The sequence below is a fragment of the Procambarus clarkii genome, chromosome 20, assembly GCF_040958095.1.
Source record: "Procambarus clarkii isolate CNS0578487 chromosome 20, FALCON_Pclarkii_2.0, whole genome shotgun sequence".
NCBI classification, from domain to species: Eukaryota; Metazoa; Arthropoda; class Malacostraca; order Decapoda; family Cambaridae; genus Procambarus; species Procambarus clarkii.
This window is the reverse complement of record NC_091169.1, coordinates 25,721,904-25,740,376: the sequence shown is the minus strand read 5'-3', so window position 1 is coordinate 25,740,376 and position 18,473 is coordinate 25,721,904. Positions and strand designations below refer to the sequence as shown.

At 38.2% G+C, this 18,473-nt stretch overlaps 1 protein-coding gene across 7 annotated transcripts in view; it reads right to left on the bottom strand.

Annotated features, from left to right (window-relative positions):
- The window catches only part of LOC123755412 (m7GpppX diphosphatase), a 61,754-nt gene that overhangs the window by 22,972 nt on the left and 20,309 nt on the right, over window positions 1–18,473 (bottom strand). For 2 of the 7 annotated variants that reach the window (XM_069327772.1, XM_045738045.2), the window contains exons 1-3: window positions 6,895–7,032; window positions 4,355–4,616; window positions 1,525–1,645 (exon numbers count right to left, since the gene is read on the bottom strand). In XM_069327772.1, the coding sequence (XP_069183873.1) occupies window positions 1,525–1,645; window positions 4,355–4,612 (379 nt within the window). In that variant the 5' untranslated portion in view covers window positions 4,613–4,616; window positions 6,895–7,032. Of the gene's footprint in view, window positions 1–1,524; window positions 1,646–4,354; window positions 4,617–6,647; window positions 6,845–6,894; window positions 7,033–16,019; window positions 16,162–18,473 lie in introns of those variants that run through there. The other 5 variants (XM_045738047.2, XM_045738048.2, XM_045738046.2 and 2 more) reach the window with 5 other exon arrangements.

Below are 18,473 nucleotides of genomic sequence, written 5' to 3'. Positions count from 1 at the left end.
TTTTTTTAACTAAATATCACTATATATGATTTGATAGACAATGAAGGGAGGTATCCCCACTCCCTAAGCTAAGCATATCCCATGCCTAGCTTAGGAATATGCTAGGTATATCCCCAAGAAAGGGATAAGCAATACAGATAGCAACACTCATCATCCTATGCAACTGAAACCAGTGTGACAAACATCAAAGTTACACAACTGTTACTTTACATTATTGTCATTAAACACAGTGGAAAATTCTTTGACATAAGACCCCAAAGAAAATACACGAGCTACGATGCAGAACCCAGATAAATCACCCAATATAAAACGGACCATTGTATCACTACACCTTCCCCCATCTTACCCTCATCACTATAACCATTTTTACAACACACATCACTGTAAACATCTTCACATCCTCCCCATCTCTATCCACTCATACTCTTCCCCATATCCTCCTACCGCTGTAACCATTTTCACTTCACATTATCAACATCACTGGAATCAAAGGTTGTGTTCAAAATGAAACTCGTCTGAACATTCACTTTGCATATCAATATAGTTTCCGAATACACTGATATTTAAACGAGTCCTAAATTCTACCAGCTTTTGGTTGCACACATTTTATGGCCACCGACCTTAAGAAGGAGGTGCAGAAGCCAATTCCCCTTCCCTCTCTTCCCCCCCCCTCCCTCTCCCATTTACCTCCCTTACTCTGCTCTCTCCCATTTCCTTGCCTCTCCCATTCTCCCTCCCTCCCATTCACCCATTCTCTCCTTTTACCTCTCCCAGTGGACAAAACATGTTCAAGTAAAATGAAATCAACATTAGCGACAGTGAATCAACATTATCAATGTAGTCAACATCAATAACAGCTAGAAAACTCTTGTTGTTAACACCCAATAGACAATTTCACCAAACACCATTTCTCGTGTTGTTTGAGTCGCGACTGTCACAGTGGAATCCAATCCTACTTAAGGGGGAGAATGGGGTCAACTCCCACCACCCAACTATATAATTATAATTCACCATAGAAAGTTGCATTAGGCCAACTGTAGCTGTCTGGCCTCTAAACATGGACAAACATGCACACACACACTCTTATACTGTATAGATAGTACAGGTATTAGTTGTTGCAGTGTATGATGCCAATGAAACTGAAAGGCTTATACGTGTACATGTGAAAAGATGTTTGAAGTTTTACTGATATTGGCCAAGTTGATTTTGACTCTGGTGACTTGCAAGCACTTTAAAATAGTCCTAAAAGGATGCCATTGGCCATGTGGTATTAATGCTATTTTGTGCTTAACTGTCCAATGCTGCTATGATGAAGAAGCAGATCTCACACCTTTGGGAGCACCAGAATGCAACCTCAGAAACACAGGTACTCAGCATTGCATTATTATAATTACTTCTATGATTCTTCTATGAGTACCTACTAAACTGCTTGTTATTCCAAGTATCTGAGGCAGAATGTGCATGCATATTTGTGGTACAGAAATTACAAATGTGAAACCATTATTAAAATTATAAAAAGCTTACCATTAAGCTCTGGTGGTAATAATGCTAACTTGTTGTAATAAACATCATTTTGAAATATCATTTTCAAATTAGTAGAACCAGTGAATATTTCTTGCAGTTTATCAGCATTGAAAGGAAGTTTCTGGAGAGAGAAATAATCATGAATTAGATATGCTGTATTCAATAATAATTTCATAGCAACAATGCACAAAAATATTTGTATAAAATCAGACTAAGATGCATCTATTTAGTCTCTAAATACCAGCCCATCCTCCTGTTGTGGTAGTACTTATAGTAACGATGAGGACCATAGTATATATATATACCGGCGTACAACGAAATTAGAATGTAGAAATCTGAACTATTGTGTTGGGCAAACACGAAAACTATTTTTTACTCGTGTTGCTTTGACAAATTAAACTAACCTATCCTAACCTCCCTAGGCCTAGTACACAATATCTGAGGCCTAATATAGTACATGTGTGTGCTATACTAGACCTAGGAATATTTAAGTTTGTGTTTTAGCTTCATTTATTTTAAAAGAATTCCTTACTAGTCAGCATTTAGATAGTACTGTAGTATACTAAGAATGTACAAATTCTGACTTGACGATTGCCACAATAGGTACTATCTAAACAGGAGGATGGGTTGCTAAATACATAGTGTATCATACCACACAAGAAAATTGAAATAGGTCTTAGAAGCAAATATGTACCAAACTGAAATTTTCCAAATAATTCAGAAGCAGAACCCTCACATCCTCCTCCACATACCCCCCACCCCTACACGTATGTTCCTTCATCAAGTGACAAATATTGAGCTTGATTTATATGCCGTGTGAATTGGAAGTATGGAATACTGGAAGCATCTAGTAATTTTAAGATAGAGGTAAGGTTGCATGTACTTGTCTAGTTGTACATGCTGGAGGTTGAACTTTGGTTATTTAGTTCAGCTACTCAATCTTCAATCAACTGGTATACATGTTTCTGGGACCTTTTGGATATTGTCATAACATTTGAAGCTACCATTATGTAAAGTTTGTTTCCACTACTTCACTTCTTGATTTAATTTGTTCACTATTCTGACAAAATATTTTCATATATCTTTATACCTCATTTGGATGCCTAGTTTTCCCCCCCATGTCCTCTTTTACATGTATGGCCCATTCCAAATAATCTGTCTCCACTGTCTGTTCACCACACAAATGTGTATATGGAAATCATGTCTTCCCTGACTATCTTCTAGTAATATGAGGTTTAATTCCTTAACCCTTTCAGGAGTTAAAAAAAAAAAAAAAAAAGCCTCCAGAAAGTCTGCAAAGCTTTACAGACAACCATAGGATTCACAGAAAATGAAACCTGGAAACTGCCAAACTCCTTTGCAAACAATTCACACAGGGATTGTTCTGTGTGAATTATTCGCATGATAAACAAGGATTGTAACCAGCAAGCTTCTCATCAGACCAAATGGTGATCAACCTACCAAGGACCAACACAAAGGTCAGGTGGAGTGAACACAGATGTATGCAGCCAGAGATATGCAGCATAGGCAGTCGTGTTTCATCTTTCACACCAGATGCTACAAGCCTCGCTATGGAACAAAGAGCCACTTCTGGCCACATCCGAGCTCTCTGCTTTCATCTCCTCGTATGAGTACTCCGATCCTACCTTTGTTCAAGCCCTCTACCCCGGCTTTGCTCAAGTTCTCTGTTCTTGGCTCCAGGCCTCACACAAGGTCTCCTCCAGCCACCTTCAGCACTATGAAGCACGTAACTTTGCCAACAGCATTGACTCCACCTGCAGCACATAGGTTGAGACGAAGATGCTTGCTATCATGACAAGTCATACCATTTCTAACATTCGATGGCTGTAACCAAGACTATTAAATAAACATAGAAAACCACCATGCTCTTTGAATGGAATGTTTTCACACAAAATCATATATGCTACAGGTCCTTCTGTGTCTCCCTTTTTGGTTACTGGTATTAAATTAGCTGTTTTCCAACTATTTGGTAGGTCTCCATTTTCATGTTACTTGTTATATATCTTAGTAAGTGGCCAGCACAAGATTTTGGCTCAATATTATTATCAATGACAGAGATTCTGTCTGGTCACCATAATCTTAAAGGTATTAAATGATTCAGCATGTGCTTCCATTCTTCATTTCTGGTACAGTAATCTCAAAGACATCCAGTACCGAAAGACACCATCCCTCTCAGTTCGGGCACTTTCCCTTCTATTGCAAAAACCTCCTGGAATCTCTTGTTGAAAATTTCTCACTTGTCCCATTCATTCTCTCTAAATATAGCAATAACAATAATAATAATAATAATAATAATAATAATAATAATAATAATAATTTTAAAATAAATAGGAAAACCATTGATATAATTAACATCTAGTTTCAGATTATTTACTTTAAGAGGCATGACATTTCGAATGCTTCATGTATTCATCATCAGATCTAAAAGAAAAAACAGAAGTCACAATAAAATAACTAGCAAATAAAGAACTCATACTGAATAAAATTACCTATCAGAAGAAGAGAGATCCAACGACAATACTAATACTGTTCCCATAACTCAATGAATCTTTAGTGTGTTGGTCACATGTAATAAATGACAATGATGGGAATTCATTGCCGTAAATACAGTACTATGTTTAATGATCCAGTTTCCAGGAATGTTTTTCCCACACTAAACAAGGTAACCTATGCTTATATAGTACTAATCTTGAAAAGCAGCACTAGATTGATGGATGGGAATGAGTACAAAAATTAAGGAAAGCTACAGTTAGGACAATAAATCTGTCAAATATTTCATCTAAATAAAAATTTTGAAAAGTATAATTACCTGGAGCATGACAACAACAGTGCCTTCTTTGCCTTGGAGGCGTCCCTCTACAGCCACTGATTTGTGTTCCTCACTGTTATTCAAGACACGTATTATCTCAAAATTTTCAAAAGACGAAAATATTTCCTCCTCTCCGCTAGTGGCCTCTACCCTATCACAACTCTTGTCGGTAGTGCTATCAACTGCATTACTACAGTCATCTGACCTCAATTTTTTAAAGGGTGGTGAGGTGTCTCCTTTAGCCATTGCTTCTGCCATATTTCTGTCAAGTAAATATCAATGAATTTATATTGTCAGGCATTAAACGAAGGAGAATAAAATGGTTGACTATTTTCACCAAGTACCTGTAGGTAAGAATCATTATTAGTTTGTGCTTGCAATACATTATCCTTCCTATCATGTATTATTATATCATCCCAAGCACAGAAGACTAGTTTTTATCACCGATTCATGCAGACCAGACAGTTCTTCCAAAAGGCAAGGTAATTATGAAGAGAAACAACAGGCATGACCTGTGCTATAAGTCTTAAGACTGTGCTATAAGTCTTACTAAACCAGTAAAACTTATAGCACATGGAAATCTAGGCCAAGACAGTGGAAAGGAATGGTGCCCAATCAGTCTGAGATAGATCCCCCAACACTGCAAGTAGTGAGGCCATCACCACTATTGACCAGTCCGAGTGGTTAGGAGCAGTGATGACACTTAACACACTAGATTTAAGTTACCTTTCACTACTGGGCAATAATTTTTATCTAAAGATACAATGTATATCCTCATGCAAATAGTACACAACTATATTCCATTCAAGAACTGCCATGACATAAGCTGTGTACAATATTTTCCAGTGTTGGAGGACAAGAAGGCTGCTAAGCTTCTTGTCTTATCAAGGTCCCCCCTTGATTATATACAGTATTGCCATAACGCTGTGCGTATTTTATTTATTTATTTATTTATATACAAGAAGGTACATTAGGTTTATGAAAGTACAGACAAAGTTTTACATTCTTGTAGAGCCAATAGCACGCACAGCGTTTCAGGCAGATCCTTAATCTAACAATTTTAAGAAGGTAATTTCTAGCAAAATTGAAAAAAAATTACAGGTACATTGTAAGAAAGTATAAAAATACATTGTAAGAAAGTATAAAAATACATTGTAAGAAGGTATAAAAATACATTGAAGTACAAGAAAATACAATACAAGAAATTTGACAAAAAAAAGTAGCTAACATTAAAATAAATCTAAGGGTTATCCACAAACACATTTTAGCATAATGAGGATTATTGCAAGATATAATGTAGCAAACTATGTGTATACAGTAACATGATATAAGATAACAGCAATGATTACAATGATAAAGTTGTATGGCATAGGTACATAATATTGGGGAATTGAGAAGCACTAGATACAGTGCGAGTTTCAAGCACTAGGTAGGAAACTATGAGGATGAAATAAGGTACTTTTTGGTTAAATTTTTGAATAAGATAAGTGTTTGACTGCTTTTCAATTAGTTAGGGAGCGAGTTCCATAGACTAAGTCCATTTATTTGCATAGCGTGTTTACACAGCTTAACTTTGACTCTGGGGATATCAAAGATATATTTATTTCTGGTGTGGTGATTGTGTGTTCTATTACATCTGTCCAGGAAGAGTTTCAGGACAGGGTTATGTAAATGTAATTGGCACAAGAGTTATGTTTAGCATGTTTAAGGATTTAAACAGGGGGGATAAGTGTTGTCTGAAAGCAGTTTGTTATTAGTGGCTTTAGGCACAGTATATACTAGCTCTATTTAGAAATCCAACATTCTGCTTGTATCTCATTTTGTATGTTCTTTAACCTAAGTAACCATTATTATTATTAGTATTATTATTTAGGATTAAAACCCACACATGTGCATTTGTGAAATTTACGTAAGGAATTTACACCAAGTCTTTCGCACTCTCCCGAGTGCTTTATCAAGGTCTGAGTGTGTGGTTATGAGATCTACATCTCAACGTCTAATCGTCATTAATGGTTGATAAAAACACAGGGCGAATGGTTGGGTGCATTTCCTATCACCTAATGCCTCTGTTTACCTACCCATAAATAAGTACCCAGGAGTTTGGCAGCTTCTTGTGGGGTTATTATTTTAATAATATTATGGCTATGTTATTATATACACTGGCTGCTTGTCCCTTGACACACTGAATTCAAATTATTAAGATGAACATAGCCATAAGATGTATTACACCTACTGAACGGAGGATAACTCATCAACCCAGTGTATTAGACTATTTAGTGTGTCATTTTCTAACCTTATCCATGGAGGACCAACACAAACACCAAATGTATTAATCAACTTTCAAAAACAATTACATCAACACAAAATTTCCAGTTCTCAGGCTTCAAGGCGATGACGTTAATTCTGTTTACAAATATTGCACGAGAACGAGAGCTGGCTTCAACGCTGAAGGTTCGGCGACTGATCTGAGCATCTAGTGGGGCCATTTTTGTTTTGTTTTTTACATGGTGCATCATGAAAGGATATCCTGGCCTCAGTACCTGCTAAGCAACGGTGCCTACAGGTACACTACCAGCTGTACTGGTACTGAAGAGCGGGTCAGAGAGGCGGCGTCGAGCGTGGTCCAGCCGGCGTGGCGCTGGGGCGAGCACTGACCCCCCCCCCCCCCCCCACCCCTACCCCACCACATTCACGCATCCAAGAATATTATATATTTGTGTCTGCCCATTTCATTATGTATAAGTTAATTTGTTTAAATTTGAGTTAAAACTAACGTAGATATATGACCGAACCTAACCAACCCTACCTAACCTAACCCAAACTAACACAACTAAGTCAATAAATTATGGTCTTAATATAAAATAATAATAATAATTACAAAAACTATTTGGAAAATATTATTGAAAATAAAGAAAATCACTCGGCCTATTAGGCAAATCGGGCCTTGCATAGTAGGCCCGAGAAGTGCGTTCTGGCGACTAGATACATATCAAATCAAATCAAATCAAATGTTTATTTAGGTAAGGTACATACATAAAAGAGATTTTACAAAGAGTGATGGATTTATAGTTTGGGCTAGTACATACAATGCCTAAAGCCACTATTACGCAAACCGTTTCGGGCATGAAAAACTTAAATGACTAAAGCTTAATACTAATTGAGCATAAAGAGTAAAATGAAAACATGGAATGAAAACATAGCTGAAAAAGCAGCACAAATACAATTCTGTCGACAAACAGCGCTCTTTAAAAAAAAACAGACATTGGTTGTCAATAGAGGGGTAAGGTAGGTTACAGGGAATTTATTAGGTATAGCTTCGTTTTTATCTTAAACTGGTTGAGAGAGGTACAGTCTTTAACATGGTTGGGAAGGTCATTCCACAATCTGGGTCCCTTGATTTGTAGAGCATTTCTAGTTTGATTAAGTCGTACTCTAGGAATATCAAAACTGTATTTATTTCTGGTGTGGTGCTCATGGGTTCTGTTACAACCTTTTATGAAGCTTTTGAGGTCAGGATTGGCATTACAGTTTAGCGTTTTATATATGTATAATACACATGAGAGAATGTGCAGTGACTTAATGTCTAACATATTCAGAGATTTGAGTAGGGGTACATATTATATATATATATATATATATATATATATATATATATATATATATATATATATATATATATATATATATATATATATATATATATATATATATATATATATATATATATATATATATATATATTGGTGTATACTGGCAGCAGGTTTTCTTTCAAACATGTTTCATTGAATATGACCGCATATTCTGTATTTATTATTTTCTGGTTTAGGGCTTCTATCCCTCTAACTATTTTCTTAGCATCAGGGCTTAATTGAAAGGAGTTCTCCAAAACTCATTTTCGTACTTTTAAGGTGAAGAAAAGAAGTGATTTACTATAGAGTGTATTACACTTATTTGTATAATTTGCACGACGTTTCGAACCTCCATGGTTCATTCTCAAGTGAACAGATCTTACAATACTAGTTGATTTTATACCCGCATTAGGTCAGGTGATAATACAATGAAGGTGAAAACATGGGGGGATACATAAGGGATAAACATAGGGGCTGCAGAAGGCTTACTGGCCCATACGAGGCATCTCCTATCCAAACACAAAGATTAATCCAGTGTAATTGGCCTGTTATGTTGGACATTGTCTTCTGTGTTGGCATCGATATGTTCTTGTCTTGTCCTTACTCTCATGGTGGGTAGAGTAAATAGTTCCGTGATTTGGGTGTTCATGGTAGGTCGCTCTATTCTTATGTGAATTGCCTCAAGAATTTGTAATCTTCTTGAATCTTGGGTTTTGTCTATTATGCAAGTATTCTTGTTCAAAGAATATATATATATATATATATATATATATATATATATATATATATATATATATATATATATATATATACATATATATATATATATATATATATATATATATATATATATATATATATATATATGACCGAAGCACTGGAATATTCTGCCTTCTCTGGGTCGCTGCAACCCAGACATCAACTAGTGGCGGAGGGTGGTGGGGCAGGTGCGACTGGACACCAGCCAATCAGCGACTGGCAGGCGATGGGCAAGCAGTTTGCCGGTTAACGGTGGCAGGGGCGAGCAGGTGTGCCGGTGTGCTGGATATGTTTTGCTCTCTGGGCAAAACGTTTTGGAGATACTTGTTGGATATATCTTCTATATTATCTGTTGATGTGACGTACTTTGGAGGGAAGAGCAGGCTCAATCTCTCTTGAAAGAGATTACCGTCACAATATATATATATATATATATATATATATATATATATATATATATATATATATATATATAATGTGATCCATTGCCGTTTTCAGTAATTGGCATATTTTCGGTATAAAAAGTCGTAATTTGCATTTCCAAATATGTGCAGTGAGCCAGAATTCGGCCGAAAAATATCGCTCGTGAGTCAGATTTCCGATATTTCCGATATTTTGAAAACTGTAAGGGGGAGAACGGGTTGGACGGGTACCATGAGACGTACTTATGGTACTTGAGGAAGGGTTGGTGTCTTGTGATAGCTTATAACTGTAGATCTACCACAGGGAAAACTGTGAACATTAGCAGCATAGGAACCATGAGCCTTCTGTTACATAAGTTCTATAGTATCCCGAGGACAGGTTGCTTTTAATATCGTATTCACCTCGCGATTGCAGTGTTGACTGACTAAATTTTCAAACGGTTATTGTCTTGTGCACATAATCACTACCTCCCATCTCTCCCGGCTATAATGTACCCCTGGTAACTGGTGACCTTCTCACACACGAATATCGTGTATATTGTAATGCCAACACATGCTTAGAAAAATATATTTATTAATAGGAGCCGCTCAGCCTAACCCTCCCAGCAGCTTTAATTATAAAAAGGGGCATTGCTCGCTGTCTTTACAAAGTTCTCCAGACAAACATGCTTCTATGTACTTTGTTTAAATATTCTAATCGCTTCTTCAAATGTACTGTGGTTATGTAAATGGATTACCCAAAACTACTATAATCTTATGAAAGTATTCATAATATGCTTTCATTCTTTATTATTGTCTCCAATAGCCTATTATTATGAAAGGCTAAGAAGGCCGTGGTGATAATTATAGTGGACGTGGAGAGTCTACTACAATGACAGGCTAAGAAGGTCGTGGTGATAATTATAGTGGGCGTGGAGAGCCTACTACAATGACAGGCTAAGAAGGTCGTGGTGATAATTATAGTGGGCGTGGAGAGCCTACTACAATGACAGGATAAGAAGGTCGTGGTGATAATTATAGTGGGCGTGGAGAGCCTACTACAATGACAGGATAAGAAGGTCGTGGTGATAATTATAGTGGGCGTGGAGAGCCTACTACAATGACAGGATAAGAAGGCCGTGGTGATAATTATAGTGGGCGTGGAGAGCCTACTACTATGGCAGGCAGGATAAGAAGGTCGTGGTGATAATTATAGTGGGCGTAGGGAACCTACTACTATGGCAGGATAAGAAGGCCGTGGTGATAAATATGGTGGGCGTGGGGCGAGCACGTGTCGGGAGTGTCAACACCCTCAGCTGATCCCCGCCATGTAAACACTGCAGCCTCATGCATTGAGGCTGCAGTGTTTACACCCTACCCATCAACATTGGTGTTCCCCAGGGCAGCATACTTGGCCCTCTCCTCTTTCTCATCTACATTAATGACCTTCCAAATGCCTCCCAACACCTCAAACCAATCCTATTTGCTGACGACACAACCTTCATTTACTCCAGTCCTGATCCCCTTGCTCTAAATGCCACAGTAAATACTGAGCTAAATAAAGTCCATCTGTGGCTAACTGCCAACAAACTCACCCTTAACATTGACAAAACTTTCTATATTCTGTTTGGCAATAAATCCTCTAATCAAATAAATCTCAAAATAAACAATACCCAAATTTGTAACAAATTAGATGGCAAATTCCTTGGCATTCTCATTGACCACAAGCTGAATTTCCAGGGACACATTCTAAACATATCAAAAAAAGTTTCAAAAACTGTGGGCATTCTTTCTAAGATCAGATATTATGTACCACGCCCTGCCCTGGTGACTCTCTATTACTCCCTTATCTATCCATATCTCAACTATGGTATTTGTGCTTGGGGCTCTACTACCCAAAATCACTTACGTCCTCTAATTACTCAACACAAAGCAGCTATTAGGACAATATCCAACTCTGGCCCCAGACATCACTCGGTACCCCTACTCAAATCTCTGAATATGTTAGACATTAAGTCACTGCACATTCACTCATGTGTATTATACATATACAAAACGCTAAATTGTAATGCCAATCCTGATCTCAAAAGCTTCATAGAAGGTTGTAACAGAACCCATGAGCACCACACCAGAAATAAATACAGTTTTGATATTCCTAGAGTACGACTTAATCAAACCAGAAATGCTCTACAAATCAAGGGGCCCAGGATGTGGAATGACCTTCCCAACCATGTTAAAGACAGTACCTCTCTCAACCAGTTTAAGTTAAAAACGAAGCTATACCTAATAAATTCCCTGTAACCTACCTTACCTCTCTATTGTCAACCCATGTATGTTTTTTGTTTTTTTTTTGTTTTACAAATCAACGCTGTTTTAATGTAATTTTCTGTAATAATTTGTAATTGTATTTGTGCTGTTTTTTCAACAATGTTCCCCCCTCTTTTACCTCTATTTTTATTTGCACTCAACGCATTTTTTTCTTTTTACCCATTAGTTTTAAGCTTTAGTCAGTAGTGTTTTTTCCTGCCCGAAACGCTTTGCGTAATAGTGGCTTTAGGCATTGTATGTACTAGCTCCTATCTATAAAGCCAACAAACTTTGTAAAATCTCTTTATGTATGTACCTTTGCCTAAATAAAAATTATTATTATTATTATTATTATTATTATTATTATGTCTGCTTGTATGCTAAGTCTTGAACACTTACAGTGCTGAATCCACAGTGTCTGACATTGACATCGCCTCGATTATATTTTCAAGGTTATTTATCTGGGAGGTGCAAATTACATGACAGTTTACTTCAGAATTTAGTTGTCATCATAAAAAATAAAATGGATTAATATATTTAATTCATTATATTCAATGCGTCCTGTAGCGCAGTAGTCTACATCAACAGCTCTCAACCGAGGGACCTGGTTTCAGTCCCTCGGCAGGACAGAAACGGCTGAGCACGTTTCCGTTCACCTGATGCCTCTGTTCACCGATGAATAAAATACCCGGTAATCCAACCCAAGAGTATTAATTACTGATTATTAGGATGATTACTAAATAGTGCGAATAAATATAATACAGTAGAATACCCAAAATTTGTAAACTATTTTTTGTATTTAACGCAATTCTGAAGACGTGTTCAACAGATAAATATATATTTGATATGATGTAAATAGTTGATTTGTTGGTTTCGTTTGGAGTTAGATTTAAAGTTTATTAATCTTTGGAGGGTTGCTAAAAAAAGAGTCATTACAAGAGTTTACAAGGCTACCATCTACCAGCAAGTATACTGTAGTCATGGACATAGTTCAAACCCTAAGTAAACCCTCAATGTATTTGTCGGAAATTTCCGACAACCCAAATAGTAACCCCCCTAGCACAGTAAGATCAAAATATTGTGTTAGGAAATCAAATTTACTAACAACATTAATTACTACAGCGAGAGCGCCAAAAGTTTTCTTACTATTTATTCATGTCAGCTGTCCCACTTCACGTGGAGACGAACTCTTTCTTTGATTCTAATTAAACCTAGTCTAAAATCTGCTTTATTTGCGTTGTAATTTATATTGGAAATTGATTTAATTTGGCTAGAATAAATTATACCTCAATCCCAAGATGGAATCTTGGTATTCCCACATCAGTGATCAGCTGATTCCTGGTTGGAATAAAAGTCACGTCCCGTATGCAGCATTCCGTATATGTGTTTTTAACTATAAACCCTTCGATCCAGTGTTGTGAACAATGGAAAATTGTTCTCTGGTATTGATACAAATTATTAGGGCGTAAAATGACGTCGATATCGTCTTGTTAGTGAACAAGATCAAATTTAAATAACGTGACTTATTTCCCAGGTTTACTCCAAAGAGAATGGGAGGAGGGAGACTTGCTCAGAGCGTCGCACATAAGAGCTCCAACGGGTCCCTACCGGAGTTAGCAAATTCGCATCGCCGCATAATTGGGTCATCCGAAGTGCCCTTAGACAATGCTGCTATCTCCAGAATATAAGGCAAATTGTATTCGGTCGATTGTTGAGCCTCTTTACTTCATTTTATGGCCATATTAGTTCTATTGAGAGTAGATTGGTCGTGACGCATGGGATCTAAAAATCCATGATCCTAGGTTTAGTTAGAATATTAGTTCCAGTCATTTGAGATTAGCCCCGAGAAAATTTATTACTATTATCTACCATATCTAGTGTTATAATAATTTACGGTTGATTTAGCATTATAAGTCAGCCTCCCAAAAAATTGTGGTAGTGGTAATACCTGGCAGAATTAGTAATTAGTCTTATAGGCCACTTTTTACAGTCCATTTTTATTATCCACTTAATTATTTATAATATACCTGCTGGAAAATTCCCACAGCATATATACATCGAAGGAAACACCATTCTGGGACACAGCCATGTGTACCCCAAACATATATATATACACCTCATCTGAGAGTCATGTACACTCCAGAAATACATACTAATACATCTGCTACAGCCATGTGTACCCCAGACATGTACACACGACACCGGATCTCGAGAAGCTTATCATTTCTGTCTGACGCACTAGTGTGTTGAGAGGCAACGGAGCCTGCAACAGCAACAATGACAGGCATACAACAGCCTGTTTATACATCCCATAACATAGGCGACGTGTGGCTGGAATTCTCAGTGCCCAGGAGTGCGTCAAAGACATTATGGTATAATCGTAGAATTAAGTTACCCGTTGAGGCAGATAATATATTTTTCATTTGTTGCTACTGTCGGTGTTTATGTTTGTCTTTCTGTTAAGATTTGGGTATACGTGAAGAAAGAGATGGCGTGGTCTGGGAGATGAACCCGGGAGACACTGCCTCCCAGATCATTCTGTCTCCCAGGTTCCGGTCCCTCTCCCTCTATCTCCCAGGCACCTCTCCATCTGTCTCCCAGGTCCCTGTATTTCTCTCTCCCAGGTCCTTAATCTCTCTATCTCTCAGGTCTCTGTCTCTATCTCCTAGGTGCCTCATTCTCTCTGTCTTCCAGGTCCTTCACTCTCTGTCCCCCAGGTCATTAACTGTCTCTCACGTCCTTATCTCTTTCCACCTCCCAGGTCTATCCCTATCACTACCAACAAGGTCTGTCTCACACACAGATCCTTCTCTTTCTGTCTCTTAGGTCCTTAGGTGTAATGGCAGCGAGAAAGTTGAATGAACTTGATGGGGTAATACTATTGATTATATCCCTCTATAGTTTTCAAAGCAGATATGCCCATTGCATTATACGGCTGACAGTTAGAAGGGTGAGGCCCAATAACTGACGCTCGATTCTGCAGACTATTAGGTAAGAACTGTGTACGCCGGTGCTCTTAACAGCGTATACGGTATACTTATGTGTGTGTGGTATCCCTTAACCGGGGAAAGTGGAGAGGCTTCACCCGTGGTCAAGTGTGTGTTTACTCTGGGCCGGAGGAACTCAACGGAGTGGATCCGCCACTTCCCGAATTACTGAAGTCTTCTACACTAAACTACTTTTTTCGGAAAATTATTCTAACGTTAAATCGGGGCAAAATATTTGTACTTTGCTAACTTTCCGTCACAGTTGTTAAAATACTGTATGTTTGTAACAATTTGTGCAAGAAACTCATGCATTCGTCTTTGTGCTCGTTCCTAATTGTGTGTTCTATCATTCATGACTTTATAATTGACGGTCATAAAGAAGAGCAGTGTGAGTGTGTCGGAGGGTTGGAGTCTAGTTCTTGGCCCATGATGGCAGAAGAGAATACGTTGTAAAGGGTATATTTCAAGGTGGGCGAAATCCTCAAATTCAGGGAGTTACCGCTCACTTGTGGACTTCTCTACGTAAGGTTGGTGATGGAAATATTGAGTTAAGGGAGTGAAGACTGTGCCCGAGGTTGTCAACGTGTTAGAAAGCTTCTCTAGCCTAGCTCGAAGTATCGGCCGACTCTATAATTAACACAAGAATTCTTGCAATAAAATCCTACAAACTCTGAAGAAAAATATGCCAGTAATGCAAGTGAGTATAAACAGTGAAGAGTTTGTGATGAGGGGAACTGGAAACTAGCGCGGTTGTTATCTGCAGATGGTAAGTAGTAATTACGGGATCTGCAAGTCACGCCTAGTGGAAACGCAATATGCAGATACTTGAGGCTTTTTCAGAGGAGTGTTGATAACGTTGAAAGTGGAAAGAAAATGAAATGCGAAAAGGGAGAAGGATAATGACCTGGGAGAAGGACCTGGATGATAGAAGAAGAAGGACCTGGGAGATAGGAAAGGGAACCTGGTAGAGAGAATGGGAACTGTGAAGCAAAGAGGGACCTGGGAGACAAAGGAAGAGAGAGACCCGGGAAACGGGGGGAGATATGGTCCTGAGAGACAGGGAGATTTATCGAAAAGAGTAGTCCCCATGGCGCAGTAGTAAAACATTCGCCCCGCGCTTTCGCAAGCCATTTGGCCTGAGTTCGTATCCTGGCCGGTGAGGATTGGCTGGGCGTCAATCCTTAACTGTAGTCCCTGTTCACCCAGCAGTGAATGGTACCTGGTTGTTAAATGATTTGGCGGGTCGTATTATAGGGAAAATTAATACTAAGGACCTGCCCGAAACGCTATGCGTACTAGTGGCTTTACAAGAATGTAAGAACTCTCGAATATATAAAACAAATTAACCTGGGAGACAAATGGAGGGGTAACTGAGAAACGGACGATGATTCCCCAGACGGACCTTGATGTCAGAGGCCTGGTAGGTGACCCTGGGAAGCACAGGGAATGTGAAAGCACCTATGGAGTGTGGCTTTGGGGACGACGGAGGGGCGTGCATTTTGGGTGGTGACGATTTGTGATGAAGTGTGGCGTAAGGGTGTCAATGTAGTGTATTTTTGGGGGCTAGCAGAGTGTGACTTACCTTGGGGCGGTGGGGAGGCTGGGGCTGACGACGGTGTGTTCGTGGTGGTGAACAGTGGTAAAATTGACCTTGGAAGCTTGGTGCAACTTGGAGGTAAGGATGGTTGCGAGTGGTCGTGTCTTATTGCTTGTGACGACAATAGTGTGACAGTAGGGACTGTCTTCAGCATGACAGTAGTGAGTGGCTTCTGGGTCGGCGGTGAGGTGCCTGACTTACGCAACAAAAGTTGTAAAATTTTCTAGGAAGTAGAATGAGAATAGGCAGAGATATAAATATAATCCTATTAATTACATGTCGTGGCTTAATCGGCTAGAGCGTGTGTCTAGGTATACCCACCTCATAGGTTCGAATCCTCATCACGGACCCTGTGGATTTTCTTTTAAGCATATTATTGTGAGCGACAGATGCCCTTACAACAGGCAATTACACCCCCCCAACAACTTTGGTGCGTCTTGTACACTACGCACATAAGTACTTTTACATGTAATAATACAAGCTGTTTTTCTGTCTTGAAACAGACTTTTAATTGTTATCATTAATTTTATTATTAGTTGTTATTATTATTGTTATTGTTATTATTATTATTGTTATTATTATTATTATTATTATTATTATTATTATTATTATTATTATTTAAGAATTCTGAGGAATATGCTATTCGTACATAGGAAGAGAACGAGGAAAGTTCGAACGTCATCATTAGTGAAATGTGACAGCCTGTATTCATCACTAGTGAGATGTGACAGCCTGTACTCATCACTAGTGAGACGTGTGACAGTCTGTACTCATCACTAGTGAGATGTGTGACAGTGTACTCATCACTAGTGAGATGTGTGACAGTGTACTCATCACTAGTGAGACGTGACAGCCTGTACTCATCACTAGTGAGATGTGTGACAGCCTGTACTCATCAATAGTGAGATGTGTGACAGCCTGTACTCATCAATAGTGAGATGTGTGACAGCCTGTACTCATCACTGGTGAGACGTGACAGCCTATACTCGTCACAGCCCGTTTTCATGAAGGCCAAATGCTCGTTAATCCAGCCGCCAAATCCCGTTTTCATGAGTGAAAAACGGTTTACACACAAACCAAACTGACGACATTCACACATTTCTCTAACAGTGCCTCGCTGACGGCCTCTGGATGAACCAAAACTGTAAATACTTCACCTATGAACTTCACATATAAATAATCACCAACAGAATCTATCCACCTAACTTACGCCTAATTGTACATTGAACTTTAATTTACAATAATATAAATGTATATATGATAACAAACTTGTTTTTGATACACAATGTTAAAATTGATGAATGCGTCTTGGGTGTCTGCCTCCGCTTTAAAAGCCTAGCCTATGGACATGCTACTGTATGGTAAATACACCTTAAATCCAATAAATCTAACTGCGCATACACCTACAATCTATAAAACATTAATATGTATTTGAGAAAAAATGTTTGTTATTATAAGGTATGAAAGACTGTTCTTACTAGTCACTTGCTTAGCTAAATGAACTATGGGGTTCAGTTCCTGAACCAATTATGTTTTGTAACCCTTTCCACAACCGCCCACGGGATGGGTATAATAGAGAAAGATTTAATATTACTAGTTTGCTGTTCGATGCGTAAGTCAAATACTTACATATTCAAATCTACGTATTTTGGTATTTAGCTTTTAGCTGGAACTGGATGAGGAGTTGAATTATATACGTTGTAATATCAAAGGGGGGGGGGGTAGTAGTAGCCTAAGCTACGCTATCCCTTTAAAATGTATTTTCTTGTCTCAATAAACATACTTGAATTTGAAGAGGTATCAGCCCTGCGACACATGATAATTATAATCTGGTACAGTATATAGTGTTCCCTCAATACCTTGTGTCTCTATCCGCCTTTACTTATCATGTGGAATATTATCAAAAGCCTCATTAAAGCCAAAGTGTACATAACCTACTGAATTAAATGCGGTTTAGAACGAGAATACGAGGTTTTCTTTTTTGTCAAACGGTGAATCTTTTATTAATGCGTTTTTCAAGTGTTTGAATTGCATTTCCATTTGCTGTTAAAATTAATTTAACCACATTTGACATTGAATTAAGTGGGCGACATTTTGAGGTTAATGGTATCTTATTGCCACTTCATCTTTAGATCTTTAATAGACAAATTTATACCCGAATTTCTTTACAGAAACTGCTGCACGCTATATTTTTAAACTCAAATGAGAGCCGTGTTCAGTATTTCACTCTTAACATTATCGGTGCATAAATTGTGCTCTGCATTACGTTGGGACCTCCTGATTTTCAATTTAAAAAATAAGGATGACATGAATCTAAATAAAATATAAATGCCCACCAGGTGGTATCACCAAATTAGATTCTGAGTAGTTTCGTAAGGATCAGTCAGTTGGAGATTTAAGTGTGTTGGGGCCGTGCTGGAGTGTAGGAGCCCATCTAAC